Source organism: Ranitomeya variabilis, chromosome 2 (assembly GCF_051348905.1).
Source record: "Ranitomeya variabilis isolate aRanVar5 chromosome 2, aRanVar5.hap1, whole genome shotgun sequence".
Taxonomy (NCBI): Eukaryota; Metazoa; Chordata; class Amphibia; order Anura; family Dendrobatidae; genus Ranitomeya; species Ranitomeya variabilis.
In genome coordinates, this window is record NC_135233.1 from 796,474,367 (window position 1) to 796,498,149 (window position 23,783).

The 23,783-nt window shown below is 40.2% G+C and overlaps 1 protein-coding gene across 6 annotated transcripts in view; it reads left to right on the plus strand.

Annotated features, from left to right (window-relative positions):
- Window positions 1-23,092, plus strand: part of FILIP1 (filamin A interacting protein 1) — a 306,718-nt gene extending 283,626 nt beyond the window's left edge. For 4 of the 6 annotated variants that reach the window (XM_077289879.1, XM_077289876.1, XM_077289878.1 and 1 more), the window contains 3 exons: window positions 5,724-8,538; window positions 15,899-16,120; window positions 19,031-23,091. In XM_077289879.1, coding sequence (XP_077145994.1) covers window positions 5,724-8,538; window positions 15,899-16,105 — 3,022 coding nt within the window. In that variant the 3' untranslated portion in view covers window positions 16,106-16,120; window positions 19,031-23,091. Of the gene's footprint in view, window positions 1-3,297; window positions 3,437-5,723; window positions 8,539-15,898; window positions 16,121-19,030 lie in introns of those variants that run through there. The other 2 variants (XM_077289882.1, XM_077289881.1) reach the window with 2 other exon arrangements.
- Window positions 23,093-23,783: the final 691 nt, after the last annotated feature.

Consider the following 23,783-nt stretch of genomic DNA (forward strand, 5'->3'; position numbering starts at 1 on the left):
TTCAATGTGAATGAACAAAAGAAAAATCGAAATCAAATCCGTGTTGTTTTTTTTTTACCACCTTTTGCATTCAAAACTGCACCAATGTATAAACAAGGAGTTCTGGAAGTGATCATACGGCCACCACAGAACATCTTTGGGTCTCCCTCAGATTACATGAACACATAAAAAGATTTGTGTAAGTTTAGATCTGTGGTTAGTTCTCCAAGATGTTTGGAATAACTTTCCTGCTAAGTTCCTTCAGAAACTATCTCCAAGTAACTAGAAGAACTGATGCTCTTTTGAAGGTAAGGAGTGGGAATATATAAATAAAATGATTTAATTTAGATTTCTCTTTGGTTCATTCACTTTGCATTCTATTAATTCATAAAAATAAAACTATTAACACTTCTAGTTTTGAAAACATTATTACACTGCAGAATTTGTTTCACACAACTTTTGTACAGTGCAGTATGTATGCCAATTTTCTAGTCCAGTTATCCTAATTTCATTACATTCACAATAGAATGTTACAACGACACCAAATATTACAATTATGTATGATAGTGCTGTCATGGTAACATTTTGTAGTGAATGTAATGCAATGAATTTCATCTGACACATAAAAATTGGCAGCCTGTGATGTATTGTATTTGGTAAAAACACACAAATACATATTCATATTTCATCTGTGTGTCTGCAGCTTGTGTGATGTATTTCTGTATTATACTTCCACTACAAAAAAGAATTGTACTCCAGCTGGTATAAAGCATCTATGGATAAAGCAGTCTCTCCACTGTCTGCTACACCTGTTTATAGATTGTCTTTAAAGAAGTTGTCCACTAATTCGACAGCTTCTTGTCATATCCCTCGCTTGGCCCCGATAAAGCTTAGACTCACCTCCCATGCTGGCACTGTTCTCGCGGTGTCGGACCTCCTTCTCCCGAGCCTCTGGTGCTGTTGTTGTGACACGTGATGCCACAGCGCCGGCGTCACTGTCTCCACCTCCAGTCGAATTGAGCATGAAGAGGAAGTCCAAGATCAGCTGCAGCCTGGATATCCTCTTCAGGTTCGATTCATCCGAAGGCGGTGACAGTGACGCCATCACTGATTGAGCGTCGGGGTCTCGTATCACAATGCAGCGCAAGAGCCCTGGCGAGAGAGAGTGCCGGAATCGCAGGAACAGAACCATCACAAGAGGCGAGTATAGACTTTATTATTTTATGGGGGACATACATTTTGATCAAGAAGGGGTTGTCCTAGTAGTGGACAGCCCCTTTAACTACTTCTAGCCATCTAATGTGAAGTAAAATATTAGGCAACTCTGTTATACATAAACGTACATCCAAATTAAAGGAACACTTGGGCCCTGATTTAATGTTAATGAAGGAAGTGCTAAATAAGATGCACCAAATTTATTGAGACTTCTGCATCTTTCAACTGCTGTGCGCCACTGCCGGAAGTGTACGTTTGTGGTAATTTTCACCACTTTTGTGGTGCACTTGGTCAAGCCCCATCCCACCTGAGCTTTACATATTTGTTTTTTTTTTAAAGTTTAAAGTACACGTTTTATATAAGTTTATGTTGGGCATAAAGTATGTGATGTTTCACGCCAGTATTCAGTCTAAACTTGTTCATGAATTGTGCCCAAAAATGTAGCAATTTTATTGGAGATGGTAATTACTTGGTCTGTGTTAGATTACAAAGAAAACTAAAAGTGGCCAATATCTTAGCCTGCCCGATTTAGAATACCAGCTTTTCATCCCTGCAGTGTCACATACACGGTGATGTTTCTAGGCATCGGTGGAAAACACGATAACAAACCATATACTTTGGAACTGTAAGAATCCGCAAGGTCTTAGAATGAGCGTTCTTGGGTTTATTTAAAGTGACATTTGCCATTTCTGGTTGGGATCCAAACTTCTCTTAAAAGAAAACTGGATGTATTTCAGAACTGTCAAGTCTTCTACTCTCTGGTGGGATTAGCTATAAATAACGTCATGTGGTATTTCATCTAAGACTTCCGAGAAAAGACAGTGCTGTGAAGCGACTTAACTGTGTGCTGCCTCAGATTCTGATATGGAGTCTAGTAAAAACTGTTACCAAGTCAAGACAGAATATAGTTATTACAAAATATCCTTCTGTACGTAGATCTGTAGTTACTCCACCTTCCTGGATATGTAACACCTTACAATAATATTTTGCCACGTCTGTCCTACAACAAATCGTAGCATTACTTGCATTATTTACTTTTTTTATGGATGGGAATTTTCTTCATGGGTAATGAACTAGTTAATTGTCCTTGGCTGGCAGACCACCAAAACTCTGAAGTGATTGCTTTCTTACTGCTTTTAGTCAATCTTCTTCAAGAACTGCTCCCACTACATCATCTGAATGGAACCTGCAGTTTGTTTTGGCATTAACCCTTCCTCTGCAGGAGGGGGCTTTTGTATGTGGATCGTGAGGCTTCAGCAGGGTTGAGCTCTAGCCTCCCATTGGCTGTATGAGTGATGGAGGTGACGGATGCCTCCCTTGCTGCAGCTTGGGTGCCTTGCAGGAAGATAGCCCTCTTTGTGAAGTCTAGGGGGGAACAAAGAATTGATGCTAACCGTTGTCTTTCCGCACAATCGTCTCTACAGTATGTATTATGTGTTACGTTTTCCTAGTATTGAAACACAACATGCGGATTAGATGGACATGAAGTATGTGCGGGTTATTAGCCACACATCATTACACAAATCAGACACAATACTGACTTCTATTGTCACTTTCTCCTCCCCCACTTTGCAGACAGCAATAAGCCCCCACTAGGATTTGTATGACAAATCCCTGCCCTAACATGGCACAGCACAAACCTATGAATGGTGTTTCCCATACCGTCAGCAAAAGTCTTCAATCTACCATTTTCAATTTTATTATACTAGTACATTGGAATATTTATAGTAATCATATACATCAATAACATATTATAACACAAACCGGTATATAATAGCTCTATGAAAAAATCAATATATAAAGAAGATATAATACGTGTATAACATATTATTGCACTATGTCATAAATGCAGTACAGCACAGAAGTTATAGTCCGCCTACACTTACACTGACATTACATACAAGATGATAGAACGCATTTCTCTTTGCAGAGTTGAATTGTTTCACCATGGCTGACATTATGTGTCATGTGTTGTAGAGAAGTTTGTGTTTTCCTTGTGTTTGGGCTTTTTTGGTGCTCCACCCCTCACAATGAGTGGAGTGAATGTGCACAATAATGAAGCATGTAAGGAGGGATGACATCACCAGTCGGTGGTCCCAGCTTTCATGCACAGCAGTCACCTTTTATTATCCTCATGACATGTTTGGAATGTGTTGGCAAATTCCCTAGAGAAGCGAAGCCAGAGAAAGTCTTGTTAAGGTTTCCGAGGAAAATAGCTATGTCTGGTAAACTATCTGCAAAGGTAAGGAGAGTCCAGAAATGGTTCACTTTAAGACATGCTGCTCGTGAACATGAGTGAGCTCTTTTGTCCACCGAGTCCTTTCTAGCTGTTTGGCAGTGTGATCACATAAAGACCTTCTGGATGCCGTGAGGATGGTGGAGAGGTTGGGATGAAGGGGGATGAACCAAATCAAATTGTAGATTACACTGTAGCCTAGACGGATGAAGCTAGTGTATTAATTGTCATGGGTAGCTATAATGCCAAGGGGTTAATAATTAATCTTCATGTATAGTTGGCATTGGTGATTTATTGACTAACTCATTGTGGATGTATGCTTATTAATTGTTACATTGCATACCGTTAATTTATTTGGAGGTGTAAAAGGCATTTAGAGCCCTATATGAAGGGATTCATACAAGATGCTTTAACTCAATGAGACACATTTACTAACCCTGTCAATATATAGACAGTGCAAACTTAGACTAGTCAGTCTGGAAATGTACCAAATGTATCTCAGTGTTTCATGCTGGATGATGTCTTTAGACGCATTTGTCCTGTTATATACCGCCTTTCGGCTTCTTTTGAGACTGGCTTTTTTTTCTCCACCAATATTTTAGTGCATCTCATACCTGGCCTTTCCGCAAGAAGCCTCTGCAACACAAAAAAAAGTCTAAACAATAAATGTGGCACACGACATGGCCACCAGAACTCAGCCTCAATTTGAGGCAGGATTCTAGTATATCTTGACTGGTAAATCTGTTCCAAATTTTTTTAAAACTGACTGGGGTCATGTTTGCCCTGGTGTAATGGTTCCTGTATCAACAAGATCATAATGGATCTTTTTACCTGGGTCAGTAAACTGTTTTTTTTACTAGTCAGAACAGCGTACCAGATGTGGAACATAAAGTGTAATATTTTGCTACAACATTCATATTAATATATAAAGATATTTTCTACAATATGTGGTAGTATGAGATAGCTAATGAAAATCTGCAGCCCACCTGAATAGGAGTTGTGCTTTGAGAGTGAATCTCAATTCTGGCTCATATAGAAGGGCTAAAGCATGGGCCCACCACCAGTCCTAAGGTCATTTGTCTTAATATTGATTTGGGACTAGTGGTGGTTTCAGTGTTCAGACTTAGGGTACTATCACACTATACGATTTACCAACGATCACGACCAGCGATACGACCTGGCCGTGATCGTTGGTAAGTGGTTGTGTGGTCGCTGGGGAGCTGTCACACCGTCAGCTCTCCAGCGACCAACGATGCCGAAGGCCCCGGGTAACCAGGATAAACATCGGGTTACTAAGCGCAGGGCCGCGCTTAGTAACCCGATGTTTACCGTGGTTACCAGCGTAAAAGTAAAAAAAAAAAAAAACGTACATACTTACATTCCGGTGTCTGTCCCCCGGCGTTCTGCTTCTCTCCACTGTGTCTGCGCCAGCCGGAAAGCACAGCGGTGACGTCAGACGTCACCGCTGTGCTCGCTTTCCGGCCGGCCAGCGCTCACAGTGCAGAGAAGCAGAACGCCGGGGGACAGACACCGGAATGTGAGTATGTACTGTTTGTTTTTTTTTACTTTTACGCTGGTAACCACGGTAAACATCGGGTTACTAAGCGCAGCCCTGCGCTTAGTAACCCGATGTTTACCCTGGTTACAAGCGAACGCATCGCTGGATCGCTGTCACACACAACGATCCAGCGATGACAGCGGGAGATCCAGCGACGAAAGAAAGTTCCAAACGATCTGCTACGACGTACGATTCTCAGCAGGGTCCCTGATCGCTGCTGCGTGTCAGACACTGCAATATCGTATGGATATCGCTGGAACGTCACGGATCGTACCGTCGTAGCGACAAAAGTGCCACTGTGTGACAGTACCCTTACTGAACTCCAAAAACTTTTATCTCATATATGTCTATCATGTAAAACTCCCCAGAATTGAGTGAAGCTGAATAAACCTTTGTGAGGTTACCTAATTTGATTATTGTTATATTTTTAATAATGCTTCTTGTAAAAAAAATATGGTATCAAACACAACTTCTACAAAGTTTTAATGCTAAATTTTAATAGCATTAAGCAATATTGTTTTAGGGGAAAATAAGGATTTTGTTAATTAGTATTCATTGTTAAAACCTCAGTCTTACGACTCAACTTCAACACTGAAATACTAACACATAGCATTCTATTGACAATTGCCTGCATACAGTGGCCACATAATACCAACTTGTGGCACTTGAATATTTCTATTCAAAATGTTGAACAATATATATTTTTTGTAAACAAACATTTTTTGGGTTTTACAGGTTAAAGAAGTTATTGGAACAGGAGAAAGCTTATCAAGTGCGGAAAGACAAAGAATATAATAAGCGATTGAATAAAGTTAGAGATGAACTAGTGAAGCTTAAGTCATTTGCACTGATGCTTGTGGATGAGAGACAAATGCATATTGAACAACTTGGGCAACAAAGTCAGAAGATACAAGACCTCACTCAAGAACTCCAAGAAGTAGATTCGAAAATCAAATCAGTTTGTGCCAAAGCCAATGAAGACAGCCAAAAGGTTGTTAAACTGGAATTGGACATTGAACACAAAACCTTAAAATATTCTCAAGAGCATGAGGAGATGACTGCAAAACTTGCTACTCAAGAATCTAATAACCGTCAGCTACGACTTAAGTTGGTGGGTCTTAATCGTAAAATTGAAGAATTGGAAGATGTAAATAGAAACCTTCAAAAAGCTGATGATGAGTTGAAAGAACTAAGAGAAAAAATTGCCAAAGGAGAATGTGGGAACTCAAGCTTAATGGCAGAAGTGGAAAATTTAAGAAAGCGGGTTTTAGAAATGGAAGGAAAAGATGAAGAAATAACAAAGACAGAATCTCAATGTAGAGAACTGCAAAATAAACTCCATGAGGAAGAACATCACAGTAAGGAACTGAAGTTGGAGGTAGAGAAACTGCAAAAAAGAATGTCCGAATTAGAAAAATTAGAGGAAGCCTTTATGAAAAGCAAGTCAGAATGCTCTCAGCTTTATGTCAAGTTGGATAAAGAAAAAGCCCAAACAAGGGATTTAATTAAGGAGGTAGAACTGGTTAAAGCTCGAATTAAAGAACTAGAGTCAGTTGAAGGAAAACTTGAAAAGACTGAGCATAGTTTGAAAGATGACTTAACAAAGTTAAAAAGTTTCACTGTTATGCTTGTTGATGAAAGAAAAATCATAATGGAAAAAATAAAATTAGAAGAAGGAAAGGTGAATGATCTAAACAAGTGTTTAAAGACTGAGCAAGGTAAAGTTATGGAAGTTACAGAAAAACTTATAGATGAAAGCAAAAATCTTTTGAAATTGAAGTCAGAGATGGAAGAAAAAGTTTACAACTTGACAAAAGAAAGAGATGAGTCAATAAACAAGCTAAAAAGTGAGGAAGAGAAAAATTGTGAATTAAGCTGTAGAGTAAACCTGCTGATGAAAACAGTAGAAAGCATGGAGGCAACGGAAAGAGAAGCAGCGCGAAGTAGAGCTAAAAGAAGTTTTGAATCTGTACATCAGGAAGACAACAGGACAAAAGAGTTGATTTTGGAAATAGAGAGACTCAGGAATCGACTACAGCAACTTGAAGTGGTAGAAGGAGACTTGATGAAGACAGAAGATGAATATGATCAGTTGCAAAGGAAATATAGAACTGAGCAAGACAGAGCAAATTTCTTGTCTCTCCAGCTTGAGGAGCTGAAAAGTCAGATAGCAAAAAATAAAGCTATTGAGAAAGGAGAAGCTGTTAGTCAAGAGGCTGAACTTCGAAATCGAATAAGAGTAGAGGAGGCTAAAAACAGAGACTTGAGAGCAGAAGTTCAAGCATTAAAAGAGAAGATTCATGATATGATGAACAAGGAAGATCAACTTTCACAACTACAGGTTGACTATTCAGTTCTTCAAAAAAGGTTCATAGAGGAAGAAAGTAAAAATAAAAATATGGGGCAAGATGTGCTGAATTTGACAAAAGAGCTTGAGCTTTCAAAACGATACAGTCGAGCTATAAGACCAAGTATGAATGGAAGAAGAATGGTAGATGTCCCTGTAACATCTACAGCAGTCCAGACAGATGCAATAAGTAATGAGATGGTTGAAGAAGAGACCCCAGCTGTGTTTATCAGAAAATCTTTCCAAGAGGAAAACCATATTATGAGCAATTTACGACAGGTTGGACTTAAAAAACCTACAGAGAGGTCAGCTGTTTTGGAAAGGTATCCACCTGCCTCTAATGAAATAAATATAAGAAAATCATGGATTCCCTGGATGAAAAAAAGGGAAAATGGCTCTCCAGGGACCCCAGTCACTCCAGAAAGAGCAGTTCGTCCAAGTCCCAGTCCAGGACGCCCTAATGAAGTGTTCCTTTCACCAAAACAGGGTCAACCTTTACATATAAGAGTAACACCAGACCATGAAAACAGCACAGCTACTTTAGAGATAACAAGTCCACCTGCAGAGGACTTCTTTTCAAGCACAACAGTAATACCAACCTTAGGGACTCAGAAACCGCGGATTACAATTATTCCTTCTCCAGGTGTCACGACACAGAAAGGAAAAGGTTTAGACAGCCCTGTTTCACCAGAAAGGTCTATGTCTCCTGTTACAATAACAACTTTTTCAAGGGAAAAAAATTCAGAAACTGGCAGAAGCAACTTTGGAGAAAGGTCTACCTCCCCAATCCAGATAGTTACTGTATCAACATCTGCTGCCCCTCCAGAGATATCTGTGTCACCTGATGCACAAGAAATGACCATGGGACGTGCTGTGTTTAAAGTTACTCCTGAAAAACAAACTGTGCCAACACCAATAAGAAAATTCAATTCCAATGCAAATATAATTACAACAGAAGATAACAAAATCCATATTCATTTAGGTTCTCAATTTAAGCGAAACCCTGGCAGCTCCTCTGAAGGTACACCAGTCATAACTGTTAGACCTTTAAATGTTGGTGCAGAAAATAAGGAAGTAACGACTGGTACCGTACTTAGATCTCCAAAGACTAATATATCAACGAGACCTGCAACAAATAAAGTGACCAGCTCAATAACCATAACTCCTTCTTCTACATCCTCTACACGTGCAACACAATCAGTGGTAAGTACACAAGTAAACTCAATTACATGCCTCCTCTGTGCTTATGGTAAAAATACATAATATGCCCAGAAACTGGCCACATTTTCATGCTCTGTAACTTTCAATTCACTCCTTATGAGTGGGTGGTCCCTTTATATGCTTTCTACCGGTCATATTGATGCTGGCACTTCCTTTCCTTCCCTTCCAAGCAATTGCATCTGTCACTATCCAGTAGTTTGCCTGACTGTTTACCTGACAATGCAATAAATCAGTTGGTGCTCTGCAAGCCTCAGTAGTGCATGTGGATAAGTAGGCGATCCTCCACACAGGCAGTATAAAATTCTGTGACTCGTATTACTTTGTTCAATTTTTTTTTTATTTGATCAAACAGGAATATCTCTGTTTCAGCATTGCAAATTTAAGTGTAAACCGCATTGGTAGTTGAAAAAGGCTTGGAGCAAGCTGAAGAACATCCCAACGCTGAAGTTTACACTTGTATTTGCTATGCTGAACGTTGCGAAAATAAGAAAGTGTTGATGAACACTTGAGTGCTGGGACTTTCTGCTATACTCGCTTTAAGGAAGCACTCACCTGAACTTATTTGACTAAGTCTGTGTATATTTGTATGTAGTGTAGTTTGTGTGTATGTTAATATACTCACCTACCGCTGCCTCTTCTGGTGTCCAGCGCCGTTCTGCTCCTCTTCTCAGTGATGTAACCACTCTTCAGACCAGCCGGATCATTCTCTTCTCTATATGTGACCCAGAAGTCTCTTTTACAATGTAAGCTTATGGATCTTCATTCTGAGGTAAAAGCCACTTCCAGCTCACATAGAGTGTAGTGTGGCCTGGAGAATATGAAGAGCAGTGACACCAGTGAGAAGAAGAGCAGAACAGCACTGGATACTGAAGACCATGGTAAGTGAGTATATTCACACACGCATTCTACACTACATACACATATACAAATACTTTATTTTCGCAAACTACCATGTCTAACATTCAGCATAGCAAATACAAGTGTAAATTTCAGCATTGGGATGTTCTTCAGCTTGCTCCAAGCCTTTTTCACAAGTTTAGTGAAAAAAATGTCATGGGTGGGCTTTAACTGACAGACAGGAGAGCAGGAGTAAAGAGACAAATACCTGCCCCAACTTCCTGTAGTTCATCTCTGAGTGTCTGCTGCCTGAGATGGATTACACCTGACAACAGGCAATCGGTAACAAGTTAGAAAGGAGAAAGACAGCAAGTGGAACTTTGGGGTGATTTATTAGAGGTGTATCATCATCATCTCTAGTGTCTAACTCCTCAAGTCTACAGTTGAGGTCTACCTATGATGTAAATTACAGACGCCTCTCATCTTTTTAAGTGTGGTGAAACTTGCACTATTGCTGACTGACTAAATACTTTTTTGCCCCAGTGTATATGTGTTGTACATACCAGGGCCAGGGGTCGTCTAGTGGGCGTGGCCTCGCTCCATACACTTGCATACACACTGGATTGGCTCTGTCCCGGAGTATGTATAACACATACATACCCTACCGTCCCGGCTCAGAAACCTGCCAATTCCCACAGATTACAGTGCTTGTGCTGGGAGGATTCATAAGTCTACAGTTACACAAAGTGACTGCAGACTTGTCGATTTGGCCCAGACAACCCCTTTAACTCCTTCCCACCATAGACAGTTTTCACATTTGCATTTTTTCCTCCCCTTCTTCCAAGAGCCATAATTTTTTCATTTTTCCATCCATATAGCAGTAGGAGGGCTTGTTTTTTGTGGGCGACCTGTACCTTTGAATGACACCATTCATTTTACCTCACTGTGTACTGGTAAACAGGAGAAAGTGTTTTCTTTTACAGAGAGAACAGACAACTTTATTAACAACATTTTGGGATAGATACATTTTAATTGCTTCTTATTTAATTTTTTTGCAGCATTGCGGCGACCACAAAACCACAATTTTCTCGTTTTATTTTGTTTCTGTTTGCAGCGTTTTTCCGATTGGGTTAATTAATTTTATATTTTGATATATCAGACTTATATGGAGTCAGTGATATCAAGTATGTGTATTTTTATTTTTTTATGTTTTAAAACTTCTTACTGTATTTATTAGTCCCCGTAGGGGACTTGAACCTGCGATTTTCTCAACCATATTCATTAGGTAGATATCAGTCTGTACAGCCCTCCATCACTGTCTATATATACTTTCAGTCTAGAAGCGTCTCGTTATTTGTGTTACGGATTCCTTGGTATGAAGGGTTCCTTTGCTATTACTGATCACTGTCATTTTACCAATGATTCCTGTTTCTTAAAGGAGTTGACCGGTGCAAAATGATAAGTCTGCAGTCACTCTGTGTGACTGCAGATTTATCAATCCCCCCCAGCGCATGCACTGTGCGCAGCTGGGATTCTTTGGTTTCTGAGCTGCGAACAGTGGTGATGTAGGCAATATGCATAGTCCTGGCCAGAACTCGACTAGTGGGCACGGCCTCGCTCCATAAAAGTGTATGGAGCGAGGCTGCGCCCACGAGTCGAGTGCTGGCCGCGAGTATGCATATTGCAAAGAGTGACTGCAGACTTATTATTTTGGACCGGACAACCCCTTTAAGGGTCATAATTCCAAGAGCTCTATCTCACACACATTCATACCACTTTTCAGGTCCCTTCAATGATTCCCATCTTCAGTACCTGACTACTGTCTTTCCATGGTTTGCGCTCACAGCCCTCATCCACACTGGTTCCCAACCAGCTTATTTGTTCCAGCAGCTCTCTGTAGACTTGAGGAGTTAGACACTAGAGATGATGACACACTTCAGTCATTGCTGGTCAAAGAGCAGCCCACACTAAACTCTTCAGGCCTACTCCTTCACAGCACAACTCTATCAGTCCAGGACCATCTGCTAACGCAGCAGCTATTCCAACACACCAGGCCTCACTAAGCTAAACTTCCAATCCAAGCTGCGTTCAGCTCCAACATGCAACTTCTTCCCACAGCTCCTCACAGGCCTTTCCGTCATGTCTGACCACTGATCCAACATTACAATATCACTCTACAGTGATAAGCTGATCAGTCAGTAGGTGATTACCAGGCTGAATTCTATTTAAGAAGAGTTGTCTGTATGAGACAATCCCCTCAAATAGGTAATTATTCATGTCATATGAAGATATGCTGTACAACAATCCGTAGAGGTGCAGGACTGATAGAATGGAAATTAATTTTACAACCAACCCACGCCTAAAACTCAATGAACTATGTCCTTTTTTATACAAAGTATGCTTTTTGCGTGTGGGCGTAATGAGAAATGTATCGCTGCACCCAATCCACCGTCATCTTGTACACACCTGCCAATACGCTCCCAAAGGCATCTGAAATCCAGTAAACCAATGTGACTATTAATATAATGTAAAAACAAACGGTAAAGCTAGAGAGACAAAAAGCACAAATAGGGTCTTATCAGATAGCGAAATGGTATAAGATATTATTGATACGCTCACCTGATAGGCTTGTGAGTCACAATACCTATAGAAGCATGTAAAGGTGAAAGCAGGAACACCAGTGAGATAGGTTGTAATGAATGAGAAATATGGTGGTTCAAAGTCCGCACTGCCCAAGGTTCCAAAAATGTGAATCTTACACGGAGATGAGGCATAAATGCGGTTTATTTGCCAATGCTTTTCAAGGTTTCCAAACCTCTTCATCATGACTAGAGATGGGCGGAGACCTGGATGTTTGGGTACAGCGGGTTTGGCCAAATAGTTACAAAAAGTTCTGGTTCGGGTACCAGACCAGTACCCAGACCCGAACTCCATTCATTTGAATGGGGGGCCCGCATCCATGTGCAAGACAGTGCGGCAAACACCGCTTCTGATTGGTGGCAAAATCATCACCGCCGGTCAGACAGCCGCAGTTCCCACGCTGTCAAAAGACAGCATGAGCATGCAGCTGTGATCGGAGGTATAAGTTTACCTCCGGTTACTGGTGTCGGCTGATGGGACAACTGCTCCCATCAGCCGACTCCTGCTGCCGATAATAACAGCGAGAGCAGGAGTAGCTGATGGGAGTATTCATCAGCCGGCACCTGCACTGAAAATGATTATAAAAATAAAAAGCAGTGTGAGTTCCCCTGTATTTTTGATAATCAGCCAGGCAAAACCCTCAGCTGTTGGCTTCAGCAAGGCTGGATATCAAGAATAGAGTGGTCCCCACTTTGACTTTTTTAAAATTATTTAAATACGGTAAATAATTTTTAAAAAAACGGCGTGGTGCCCCCATTTTTTACAACCAGCCTTGCTAAAGCAGACAGATGAGGGCTGGTATTCTTAGGCTGGTAAGGGGCCATGAATATTTCCCCCAAGCATAAAAATAGCAGTCCGCAGCTAATCTGGCGCTTTGCCTGGCTCTCCCCACTTGCCCTGTAGTGGTGGCTAGTGGGGTTCATATTTGTATACATTATGCATTACCCCTTGAAGCTCATCAATAGAATGCCAAGAGTGTGCAAAGCAGTCATCAAAGCAAAAGGTGGCTACTTTGAAGAACCTAGAATATAAGACATATTTTTAGTTGTTTCACACTATTTTGTTAAGTATATAATTCCACATGTGTTAATTCATAGTTTTGATGCCTTCAGTGTGAATGTACAATTTTCATAGTCATGAAAATACAGAAAAATCTTTAAATGAGAAGGTGTGTCCAAACTTTTGGCCTGTACTGTGTATATATATATATATATATATATATATATAGACTCACTGGCCACTTTATTAGGTACACCTGTCCAACTTCTTGTTAACACTTAATTTCTAATCAGCCAATCACATGGCGGCAACTCAGTGCATTTAGGCATGTAGACATGGTCAAGACAATCTCCTGCAGTTCAAACCGAGCATCAGTATGGGGAAGAAAGGTGATTTGAGTGCCTTTGAACGTGGCATGGTTGTTGGTGCCAGAAGGGCTGGTCTGAGTATTTCAGAAACTGCTGATCTACTGGAATTTTCACGCACAACCATCTCTAGGGTTTACAGAGAATGGTCCGAAAAAGAAAAAAAATCCAGTGAGCGGCAGTTCTGTGGGCGGAAATGCCTTGTTGATGCCAGAGGTCAGAGGAGAATGGGCAGACTGGTTCGAGCTGATAGAAAGGCAACAGTGACTCAAATCGCCACCCGTTACAACCAAGGTAGGCCTAAGAGCATCTCTGAACGCACAGTGCGTCGAACTTTGAGGCAGATGGGCTACAGCAGCAGAAGACCACACCGGGTACCACTCCTTTCAGCTAAGAACAGGAAACTGAGGCTACAATTTGTACAAGCTCATCGAAATTGGACAGTAGAAGATTGGAAAAACGTTGCTTGGTCTGATGAGTCTCGATTTCTGCTGCGACATTCGGATGGTAGGGTCAGAATTTGGCGTAAACAACATGAAAGCATGGATCCATCCTGCCTTGTATGGAGCATCTTTGGGATGTGCAGCCGACAAATCTGCGGCAACTGTGTGATGCCATCATGTCAATATGGACCAAAATCTCTGAGGAATGCTTCCAGCACCTTGTTGAATCTATGCCACGAAGAATTGAGGCAGTTCTGAAGGCAAAAGGGGGTCCAACCCGTTACTAGCATGGTGTACCTAATAAAGTGGCCGGTGAGTGTATATATATATATATATATATATATATATATATACATACATATATATATATATATATATATATATATATATATATATATATATATGTGTGTGTGTATACATATATCTGTATAATAATCCCATAAAGGACAAATCCGAAAATTAGAAACCCTTAAATAGCAGGTATATCAAAAGTGCAAGTGCCTATGGGCTAAGCAGTCCCTAGTATTAAATACCAGTTAATGGTTAATAAAGTGTTGATGCATTGGAACAATGAATAGCCTAATTGCTATATGGGAAAATCATTACATTGGATAAAAGAGCTTCACAGGTGCACGATGTAGCCAGGCCAATCACACATACCTCCGCCCCGGCGCGCATTTTTAGTGAACTTCCTCAAGGGGCTATTCAGCCTACTCATTCATTCCCATGCATTTGAGACATGCTATTGAGACAGTAATGTGCATCGCTATGGAATGGCCGTTCCACAGCGACACATGTCACAGTTTTTGTGCACATCGTGGTATATAAGTTCACAGCCTATGACAATCAGTTCTGTTGAAGGCCTGATTTTTAAGAAGGAAATGTTAACAATAGGATTGCCAATAAATTTTGTTCCATTCACTGCAACCTTTGAGTGCCAAGTTTCTCATTTGCCCTAATTTTGGGTTGGAACCCCACTTGGGCACCTCATCTCTCTACCAGGAGTGCTGTATATCTCTCTAGCATGTAATCTACGAAGTTGAGCTAGAGTTTGAAATTGTAAGCTGCAAAAAATATAGATCCCGCTTGCATCTGTTTGTGTTTGGATTGTAAATGGCCTATGAATGAAACTCGTTAAATAAAACAATTAAATGTGGAATGTCGCAGCTGGCCTTTGGAGACCCCATATCAAATTTTATTAATTATTAATTTGCTATTGACATATTGAATAAATTAAGTTTTTATACATACTTTAAAGAATTATTGGTGTAGTTTTGTTTAATTTTCTATGTCACTATTATTGATGGTTGCTGTTTTCTCTCTGGCCACTGAGCCTTGGAATTGTCCAATCACGTTTCAGCAGTCGTCTCACTGTTATCTTATTGTGATTATTTAATAACAATGGATCCCACAGTTTGCAATGGATAATGGTTACAGCTCACCTCCAAGGATTAGTGGACCCGTTGAAGTTCGAGTTTTGGTATCCGACACGAACTTTATACCAAAGTTCAGTTTGGGTACCAGAACTGTATCCGAACTTGAACCAGAACCTGAACACCAATTGAAAACAATGGGGATCCGAACTTTGCTGGGAAAAAAAATCTCACTCTCTCAAACATCACCCAGAACTTTGGACATTAAAACAGACTTCTGGGAGAAGTCCGTGTTTGGAGTTTATCACCGGACACTAACTGTCCGCTATAAACCCTGAACTTTTAAGTTTGGGTTCGCTCATCTCTACTTACCTCCCCTCGTTCCCTTCTCCTGCAATGACCCTTGAAAGGTTACAGAGCATGCTAGCTGAACTCTCCCATACAGTCTCTTGTTTCTAATGGTCCTTAGGGATGCTGTAAAGCAAAACTCTAATTTTAAGCAGATTAAGCAATTTGGCCACACGCCTAAACATCTTCAAAAAAATAGAATAGAAAAATGTTAAATCAGTAAATATAAAAAGATTAAAAATGTTTGTTGTAATTGTTAGATTTTCATTGTATAATATACGGTTTGGCAAGGAGTTTTATTTAACTCTCAATTGATATATTTCTCAATTTTTTGTAGACACCACAGGATGGGTCAAACCAACGCCACATCCCTACCCGCATTCCCATGTCAAAAGGTATGAAAGCAGTAAAGCCAATAATGGCAGTGCCAGGAGCAGGAAATCTGACAAAATTTGAGCCACGTGGCGAGAGTCAGTCTATGAAAATAGAATTGAAGAAATCGCCAGCCGGCAGCTCTGCCCCTCTCGGAGGGGGGAAGGGCTGAGGCTAAGCCTCAGGGGTATGTGCAGGTGTTTCTGCTACCATTAAAAGCAGTTCCCTGTTTATCGAAGTTGATAGTTTCATACTAATTCTATTACTTCTTTTTCATCGCTGCTGTTCGAAAGACTGGCAGACCGATGAGCTGTCGACTTTCTCAAGAGATGGCTACACGTAACTAAAATTAAGAGAGATAACCATGTGTCTCAAAAATTAATTCTGAATATGGATGTACTGTAAAACATTGTCTACAACAATCCCATAGCGGCAGATGCTTGGTCGATATTCATTTTAATTGGTACGCTGCTATCGCATTTCTGTAGGCCCAGACCAGGAAATGTAGACCACCATTCCAGTATATACAGTTAACAGGTATTATTATATCCTATGTACGGTATTTGATTTATGTAAAGCAGCAACTTTAGAAAAAAATCACATTTATTGGAAAACATTTATTCTTGCATTCCAATGTTTTACAGTCTAAAATATTATTGTATATAATGTTACTGAGATGCATGCCAGTGATGATGGCATGAAGATGTATATGACTTTGCCCATGTGGAATGAGTACATTGACTGCTGTATACATAGTTTTCCACGTGATAAGCGTGTATATATATATTATCTGTATAGCCTCACAGTTTGCTTCCCGAAATCATGTGGAAATACTGCCATCTCCTGATGTAGGAGGAGTAACTCCACCACTTCTATGGAAATATCCGCAGTTCTGTAACACATTGTCTGATCTGGATTGTACATCTACTACTAAGTCATTAAAACTTGTTTGCATGTTAAATGTACGTTTTGTATTGTGTCTTTTCTGATTTGTAATATACTTGTGAACTATATTTGTATTTACATCAAGTGAATTTAGTCTTCCATGACTAAACATGGCGTATTGCATGTGTTCATGTATTCTATTGCACAATCTTCCTTCTCGTCATTTTGATTGTGGCTGCTGGGGCTAGGGTGCCCAATGTAAAGCAACTCAATTTAAAGCCCCTTGACCATCACAAGTGCCCTGACCACGAATGTATATTGTCAACCTCTTGTATTTTGGCCCTTTTAGTTATTAAACGCATTCATACCTTGACCAAGGCAAAGTGGCTTATTGGTACCCTGAAGCAGTAAAACATGCCATGCCAGCATCTATGTCCATGTCCTATTGGATTGACATCTTATACATGATCTTAAACGCTACTTTACGCTCCTCGGTACACTTACGATACAGCACCATGGAAGATACTAATATATTAATTCATTTTTCTGAATGACTGTAACTCTGTAACTGCTGTTCTTCCATATACTAAACAACTATTATGTGAATTCTTCCTATCGTCATTTTTATTGTAATGGGTCATTTTTCTACAGGAGACACATTCCTGATTATGAGAGTTTTCTATGTAACATCGAGATATTTTATTTTGTGACACTATCTGTAAACCTCAATGTCTATCCTTTCCTACAACTGAATGCAAAACAGCTTAAATTATTTTATACACCAGTGTTTAACCATTTTTGGTAAGCAGGAATTATAGGCACAGAATGACTTTACCACTCTTTAGCTGGCCATACTTGGTAAAATATTTTTGTATCTCATAGATGTTGAAAGCTGTTGAGTACATCCATTGACCAGAAATACTCCATATCTTTGAGAAGATGTAGCCTCCCTTTTTATTAAAATAAGGGGAGGATCAGTTCCCATATGTATTTCTGGCCTCGTCCAACACAAAAGAACATGTGAACAATGTCTCTCTGACCAAGGTCAGCCAGGCCCACCAGAACATGTTAAGGTCTTCTAGTATGCCTGGGCTATGACATTAATAGGCTCGAGAAGTCTGTTAGATTGTAACTGACCAGAAACTCCATGATTGAATAAGTCGATTCACAAAAACTATTTGACTTGATTGATGCAATTGAAAGTGTTCCTACACATGTTCTTTATGAATTGATGGTCATCTACTAGAATAATTTCCATTTTGTGGGTTCAAGGAATTCCATTTTGACACTAACCTTTGATGCTGGTGTCAAATGTCTCTATTTATGGCCAATTTTCAAGACTAGAAGCATCTACAATTTGTGAAACACTTGTTTATCATGATGGCAAACTTCTAATTTCCCAGACATATGATAATATATTCATAAAAAATATTACTAAATCAGCCACATCCGTCTTTTTGCTGGTTTGAAAAAGAACTAGTCTCTCTAGAAGATACTGTATGTTGGTAGTGCATGTCAAACTTGACTATATTTGGAAAGCAGCATTTATTGTACCTAGCAATTTCTGACTTGAGCAAAGTCATTCAACATTGAATTGGGCAGAATTAAGTAACTAAACTCTATTTTAATTACGGTAAATATCTGATTATAATGATTATCAATTGTTTGCAAAGTTATTAATCTTTGTAATCTACTCTCTTACCTTATTTTTTTTTATTCTCTCCTAAACACAATGTTAAAAGTGTTGTTTTAACCAACTACCTAGTTCATGCTCCTTTAGAAGCTGCATTGAACTGCTGCTCTACAAGAATCTATACTCCCTATTAACACTCTCCCTGTGTGAGCCTTTTTGTTCCTCTACACCAATCTTACATAGGGAGAGCGTTTGTAAATAGTGTTCGAGTATTCTTGCTACAGCAGTAGTTCAAAGTAGCTTTTAAAGGAGCATGAACAACAATGTTAAAAACAAACATTGAGCATGGTGTTTGGGAGGATATGAAGCTAAATTAGGTAATAAATTATATCATAAAAAGTCTTAACTTTGCAAAGTTTTATATATGTATGTAGAAAGTTTAGTTACCCTTTAAGAAAATATGAAGCACAAGCTTAACCTTTACACCTTAAGAAAATGCTAGGAACTTGATGAAGATGGGGTCGCTATTAACTGTGATTTCCTAAACGCTGAAAAACATGTTTCTTTTTCTCTTTTTAGAAAGCATTGTAATCCATCAGTTTCGAATGAACACTAGATGATGTGTGGAAGGGAACATGAATTTATGCACTCCTACTGAGCAGAAATATTTGCGGAGCTTTTCTGGATCGTACACTGAGACTACATCTTCTCTCCTTTTTATGCTACTGACACGTCCAAGAAAAGATCTTTATTTTTTGTAAAATTGCCAATGTTTGAAATGTATCAAATTTACAGAATTATATTTTGTGAAAATGCAATTAACTTGTTATGAAACTATCTCTGCAAGGTTTTTAACTTATTTTCTAATGTTTTTACGCTTTTCCTCATTGTATATAATATTTTTGTATGAAATTTGACCAGGTATCTGGATACAGTCCTCCTAGAGGAATGGTATAGTGAGAAATTATTATTATTCCAACTGCGTGCCATATCTCTGTTGGCTCAGCCAATGGTCATGATGGGGTGAATGTGATATCTCAAACCAAATGATACCATTTGTGAATAAAAGTAAAATGTTTGGCGTCTGCATGAGTGTGAGATCATTGTACTCAATGTATTTCAGGACATTGTGGCTTTATTTTACAACATTGTGTTCATTAATTGTGGCAATCAGAGTTGGTCCCATCATCCCAAGATAACTGAACAGAATGTATATTTTATCTGATTCATTATAATTTGTCAATTATATAACTGTAGTAAAAAAAACATGGACTGCACATCCCAAACTCATACATTGATCTATTGTGGCTAAGCAAAAATGGACTCCTTCCACTTGGTGCTACGTGGTGGCCATTGTAGCTGTGATGCTCTAGGGTGTTGTGATCTGGAGTCATGGGGGCTTTACCTTGAAGCAGGTGTGCTATGGGGCGTCAGGTTGCTCCATTTATCCTTCAGCAGTGGTCAGCGCATGGTGCGCACCGTTCAGGTCAGGGACCCCCTGAGAGGTTCGCCATGATGTAGCAGGGGGTTTCATGCAGTCTCATCAAAATATTAAACTAAGAACCTTGTGTTCATTTTTGTAAATATCTTAACTGCAAAAGATCAATGAATATGTTTTTAATATGCGGTCCATGTCTTCTTTTTCTGCAGCTATGCATAGTTTGTCAATGAGCATTGATATCTACAGAGGTGCTTGGATGTAAGTCAAGAATATAAAATCCAGGACTAATATCCTTGTAGCACAGGATATAATAAAGTGTCATTTATACCATCTATTTGGTTGTATTTATGAAAAAATATTGATTTCACAGACATATCTCTGAATTATCAGATCTTTCAACTCATTACATTAAATGAGCACAGAATGACCTCAAGCCAAGTAGATGCGCTCGGTGCACCATGGCGGGGCCAATCATTTATATACACATTCTAACCTGCTTTTCGTTCCTCTATTTCCACCCCTCTCGTCTTTGATTGACAGCTCTGGTTTCATAGACCCAGAGAAGGGCAGAGATAGATGGAAACCAAGCAGGTGGGAAGGTGTATTAAATAATTGTCCCGCCATGAAGCGCCGAGCGCCTCCACTTGGCTTGAAGTCATTCTCTGCTGACAGAGTCCATTTATCAGTGTGTCTGGGATTTGAAAAATGTAATAGGAAAAATGTGATCCAATTTGAAAAAATAAAGATTTCTCACCAAATCAATCCATTGACCCTCCAGTAGTCCCTACTTTTCTTTATTGATTTATCTCTTGTGATGAGGTGCTGTCCATCCATAGGATCGCTGTAGCCTCAGCAATAATACCAACATGTTTGGTCTGACACCGATTAGGCTAGTGGTTACATTGATGCATTGAAAGTCACTACTGAAGGAAAATCTCAGCAAAAAAATGAGGGGGATGCAGAAGTGGCTGTTGAGGCCCCTCTCATCTTGAGAACAGGGCTTTGAAACGTCTCTTTAGAATAGAGCAGTGGCCAAGCATGTGCACAATGGCTCTATTCACTGGCTATGGATCTGCTGTAAAGGATCTATCTGTTCCAACAAGTCTCATCTGGCTTCTCTCAATAGAAGATGATTGTGAGAAGAGCATGTGCCTAGTTGGCACATGACTGCAAGTGTGCAATCCGCCTACACTTCTATAGGGTAAAGAGAGGAAAAGAGGCGCTCCCTCTGTGATAGTGGTGGCAGAAACAGAGAGTGTGACACAACTCAGGATCATCAAGGAGTCCAAGGTCAGAAGCCAGGAGGGTACGTCATAAAGAGAAGGAAGAGGCAAAAGCGTAGTCAGGTAACGTTCTGAGGTCAGAATACCAGGAGGATAGCAGAGCAGAGCAGAAGGGGTTAAACAGATAGATGGTCAGAACGAGATCCACAGTCAGGCAATGAAAGATCAACATACAGAACTCAAGGCACAGAGGAAACAAACCACACTTAGTTGAATGTACGTCTGGCAGAGGTATGGGAGAAAAAGCTCAGTTAAGTAGCATGGCAATCACCAGCCAGCGCCTCCCAGTCTCAGATTGGATAGTAAAGCTGTCAATCAACACTCTGGCAGCTCAACACGCCCCTGTACCAGATTGGGTGGCTGAGCTGTCAATAAGTGTATCCCAGACACACTGAGGGGTGGAACCGTGACATAGAGTAGACTGAAAAATTAGTCCCCGAGTTGTGAGCGGCACAACTCCCAGAGAGAGTGGTTATGAATCTGAAGTTAGGCTGCTGCTCCGGCCGCTGAACTCACACCCGATGGGTGGAGAACATAATGAACGAGGAGGATGAGGAGGAACAGAGCAGAGATTCCAGGGTGCTGCGAATGGAGAAAAGGATTCCAAACTGTGAGGATAAGAACACATTTATTCTTGCTTGTATCTGCAGAATTTGCTTCTTAGACTGGCCAATCCCTTTAAATAGCCAAGCGTTGTACTCAGCTATATCTGGTAGCCCCTTAGACAATGAATGGATTGTCGGCATTCATGCACATTGTTTCCAGTGGGCCATTTCAGAGTCCCATTTTCAGGACTGTGGGGATCGATCATCAACAATCAGCAAATGATCACCCATATTGTGGATAAGCGATCACGTGCCAAGTTGTGAATATCGGTGGCTTTCACATCAAGTAGCTTAGTAATTAGGGCCTCAGAGAGATCAGACACATTCTTCTTATGTCACAAACAAAACTGTGATGTTTTTGGGAGCTTCAGTTTAAAAGTTTTTCTGGTAAAATAAAGAAAACGTCATTATTAATAAATTCCTAAACGCATTAGTTTTGTCTATAGAGGTAATCACTTCTAATATAAGAAAATGGCAGAATCCTGTCCTAGAGTGTTATTAGGTCAGGTGCCTGTGAGCATGTGCAGTGGGACGCTGCAGGGGCCCTGCATGTGTAGGAACATGCGCTCCCGGGGGTACTCTAATACTGGAGATATCAGGGAAGAGGGGTAAGAAGACGCCACAACTACAAAAAAAACAGAGAAAATGTCTTAATTTTAGAAATAATTGCAAGGTGCCCATAGTGTGTTTAGTATTTTAATTGTTCCCTTTTTGTCAGTAAGCCAGGAAACAACACAAATTAGCAGTTGTGGGGCTGGAGTTGTTCTTATGTGTTCTGGTATATGAGGAAATACGGGATTGTGTGACTTTTGAAGAGCACGAAGCGTGTGTACCGTATGTCTAGTGTTGGCAGCAGAATGTAGAGTTACTGTGATAAAATGTGATAACATGATAGACGCTGCAAAGCTGCAGAGACGGCAGATGTTTGTATGGAGATTTCCCATCATGAAAGCTGGGCAGATATCTAATCAAAGGTCTCTAAAGATAGCGGATCTGGGATGGCAGGTGACTAAAGTGAGCGTTTCTGGGATGACAAGAGGTTTATATTAAGCAGATACTGAATCCTGGAGAAATAAATGGAAAGCTCAGCAATGTGGCCGGATAATATAGCCAGTCCACATCCACTCTGTGTGTACATACTGTATAGTCCTCCGACAGCAAATATGTATAGTGTTGTCTCCTCTATTCTTGATGTATGTACACAGTTCAAGGAATTCATGTCAAATAAACTCTACTTAGTACATTTATGGATTTGTGATATACTTAATGCTTATAATTGTTCCACCATAGCCCACCCCAGGTCCACTTGGTGCTCAAATTTTAGTAGTTTTAGTGTAGAATTTTTATGTAACTTTAAAAAGGTTGTCCGGTCATAGCACATTGATGACACATTCCCAGAATAGGTCATCAATATGAGATCGATGGATGTCTGATACCCAAATCACACACCAATCAGCTAAAAACAGCTCTGTAAGTGGCAGATATATACACATGGGATGGAGATGCAGAGTGCAGCCCTACTCAGTGTGTAGCAGCCTCTGCGGGGTACTGCACTGCTGCTCCCATTCAGCACCATTACATGGATTAGTCATAAAGAAGAGATCGGTGGAGGTCTGATGCCCAAATCACACACCAATCAGCTAAAAACAGCTCTGTAAGTGGCAGATATATACACATGGGATGGAGATGCAGAGTGCAGCCCTACTCAGTGTGTAGCAGCCTCTGCGGGGTACTGCACTGCTGCTCCCATTCAGCACCATTACATGGATTAGTCATAAAGAAGAGATCGGTGGAGGTCTGATGCCCAAATCACACACCAATCAGCTAAAAACAGCTCTGTAAGTGGCAGATATATACACATGGGATGGAGATGCAGAGTGCAGCCCTACTCAGTGTGTAGCAGCCTCTGCGGGGTACTGCTCTGCAGCTCCCATTCAGCAACATTACATGGATTGAAAGAAGAGATCGGTGGAGGTCTGATGCCCAAATCACACACCAATCAG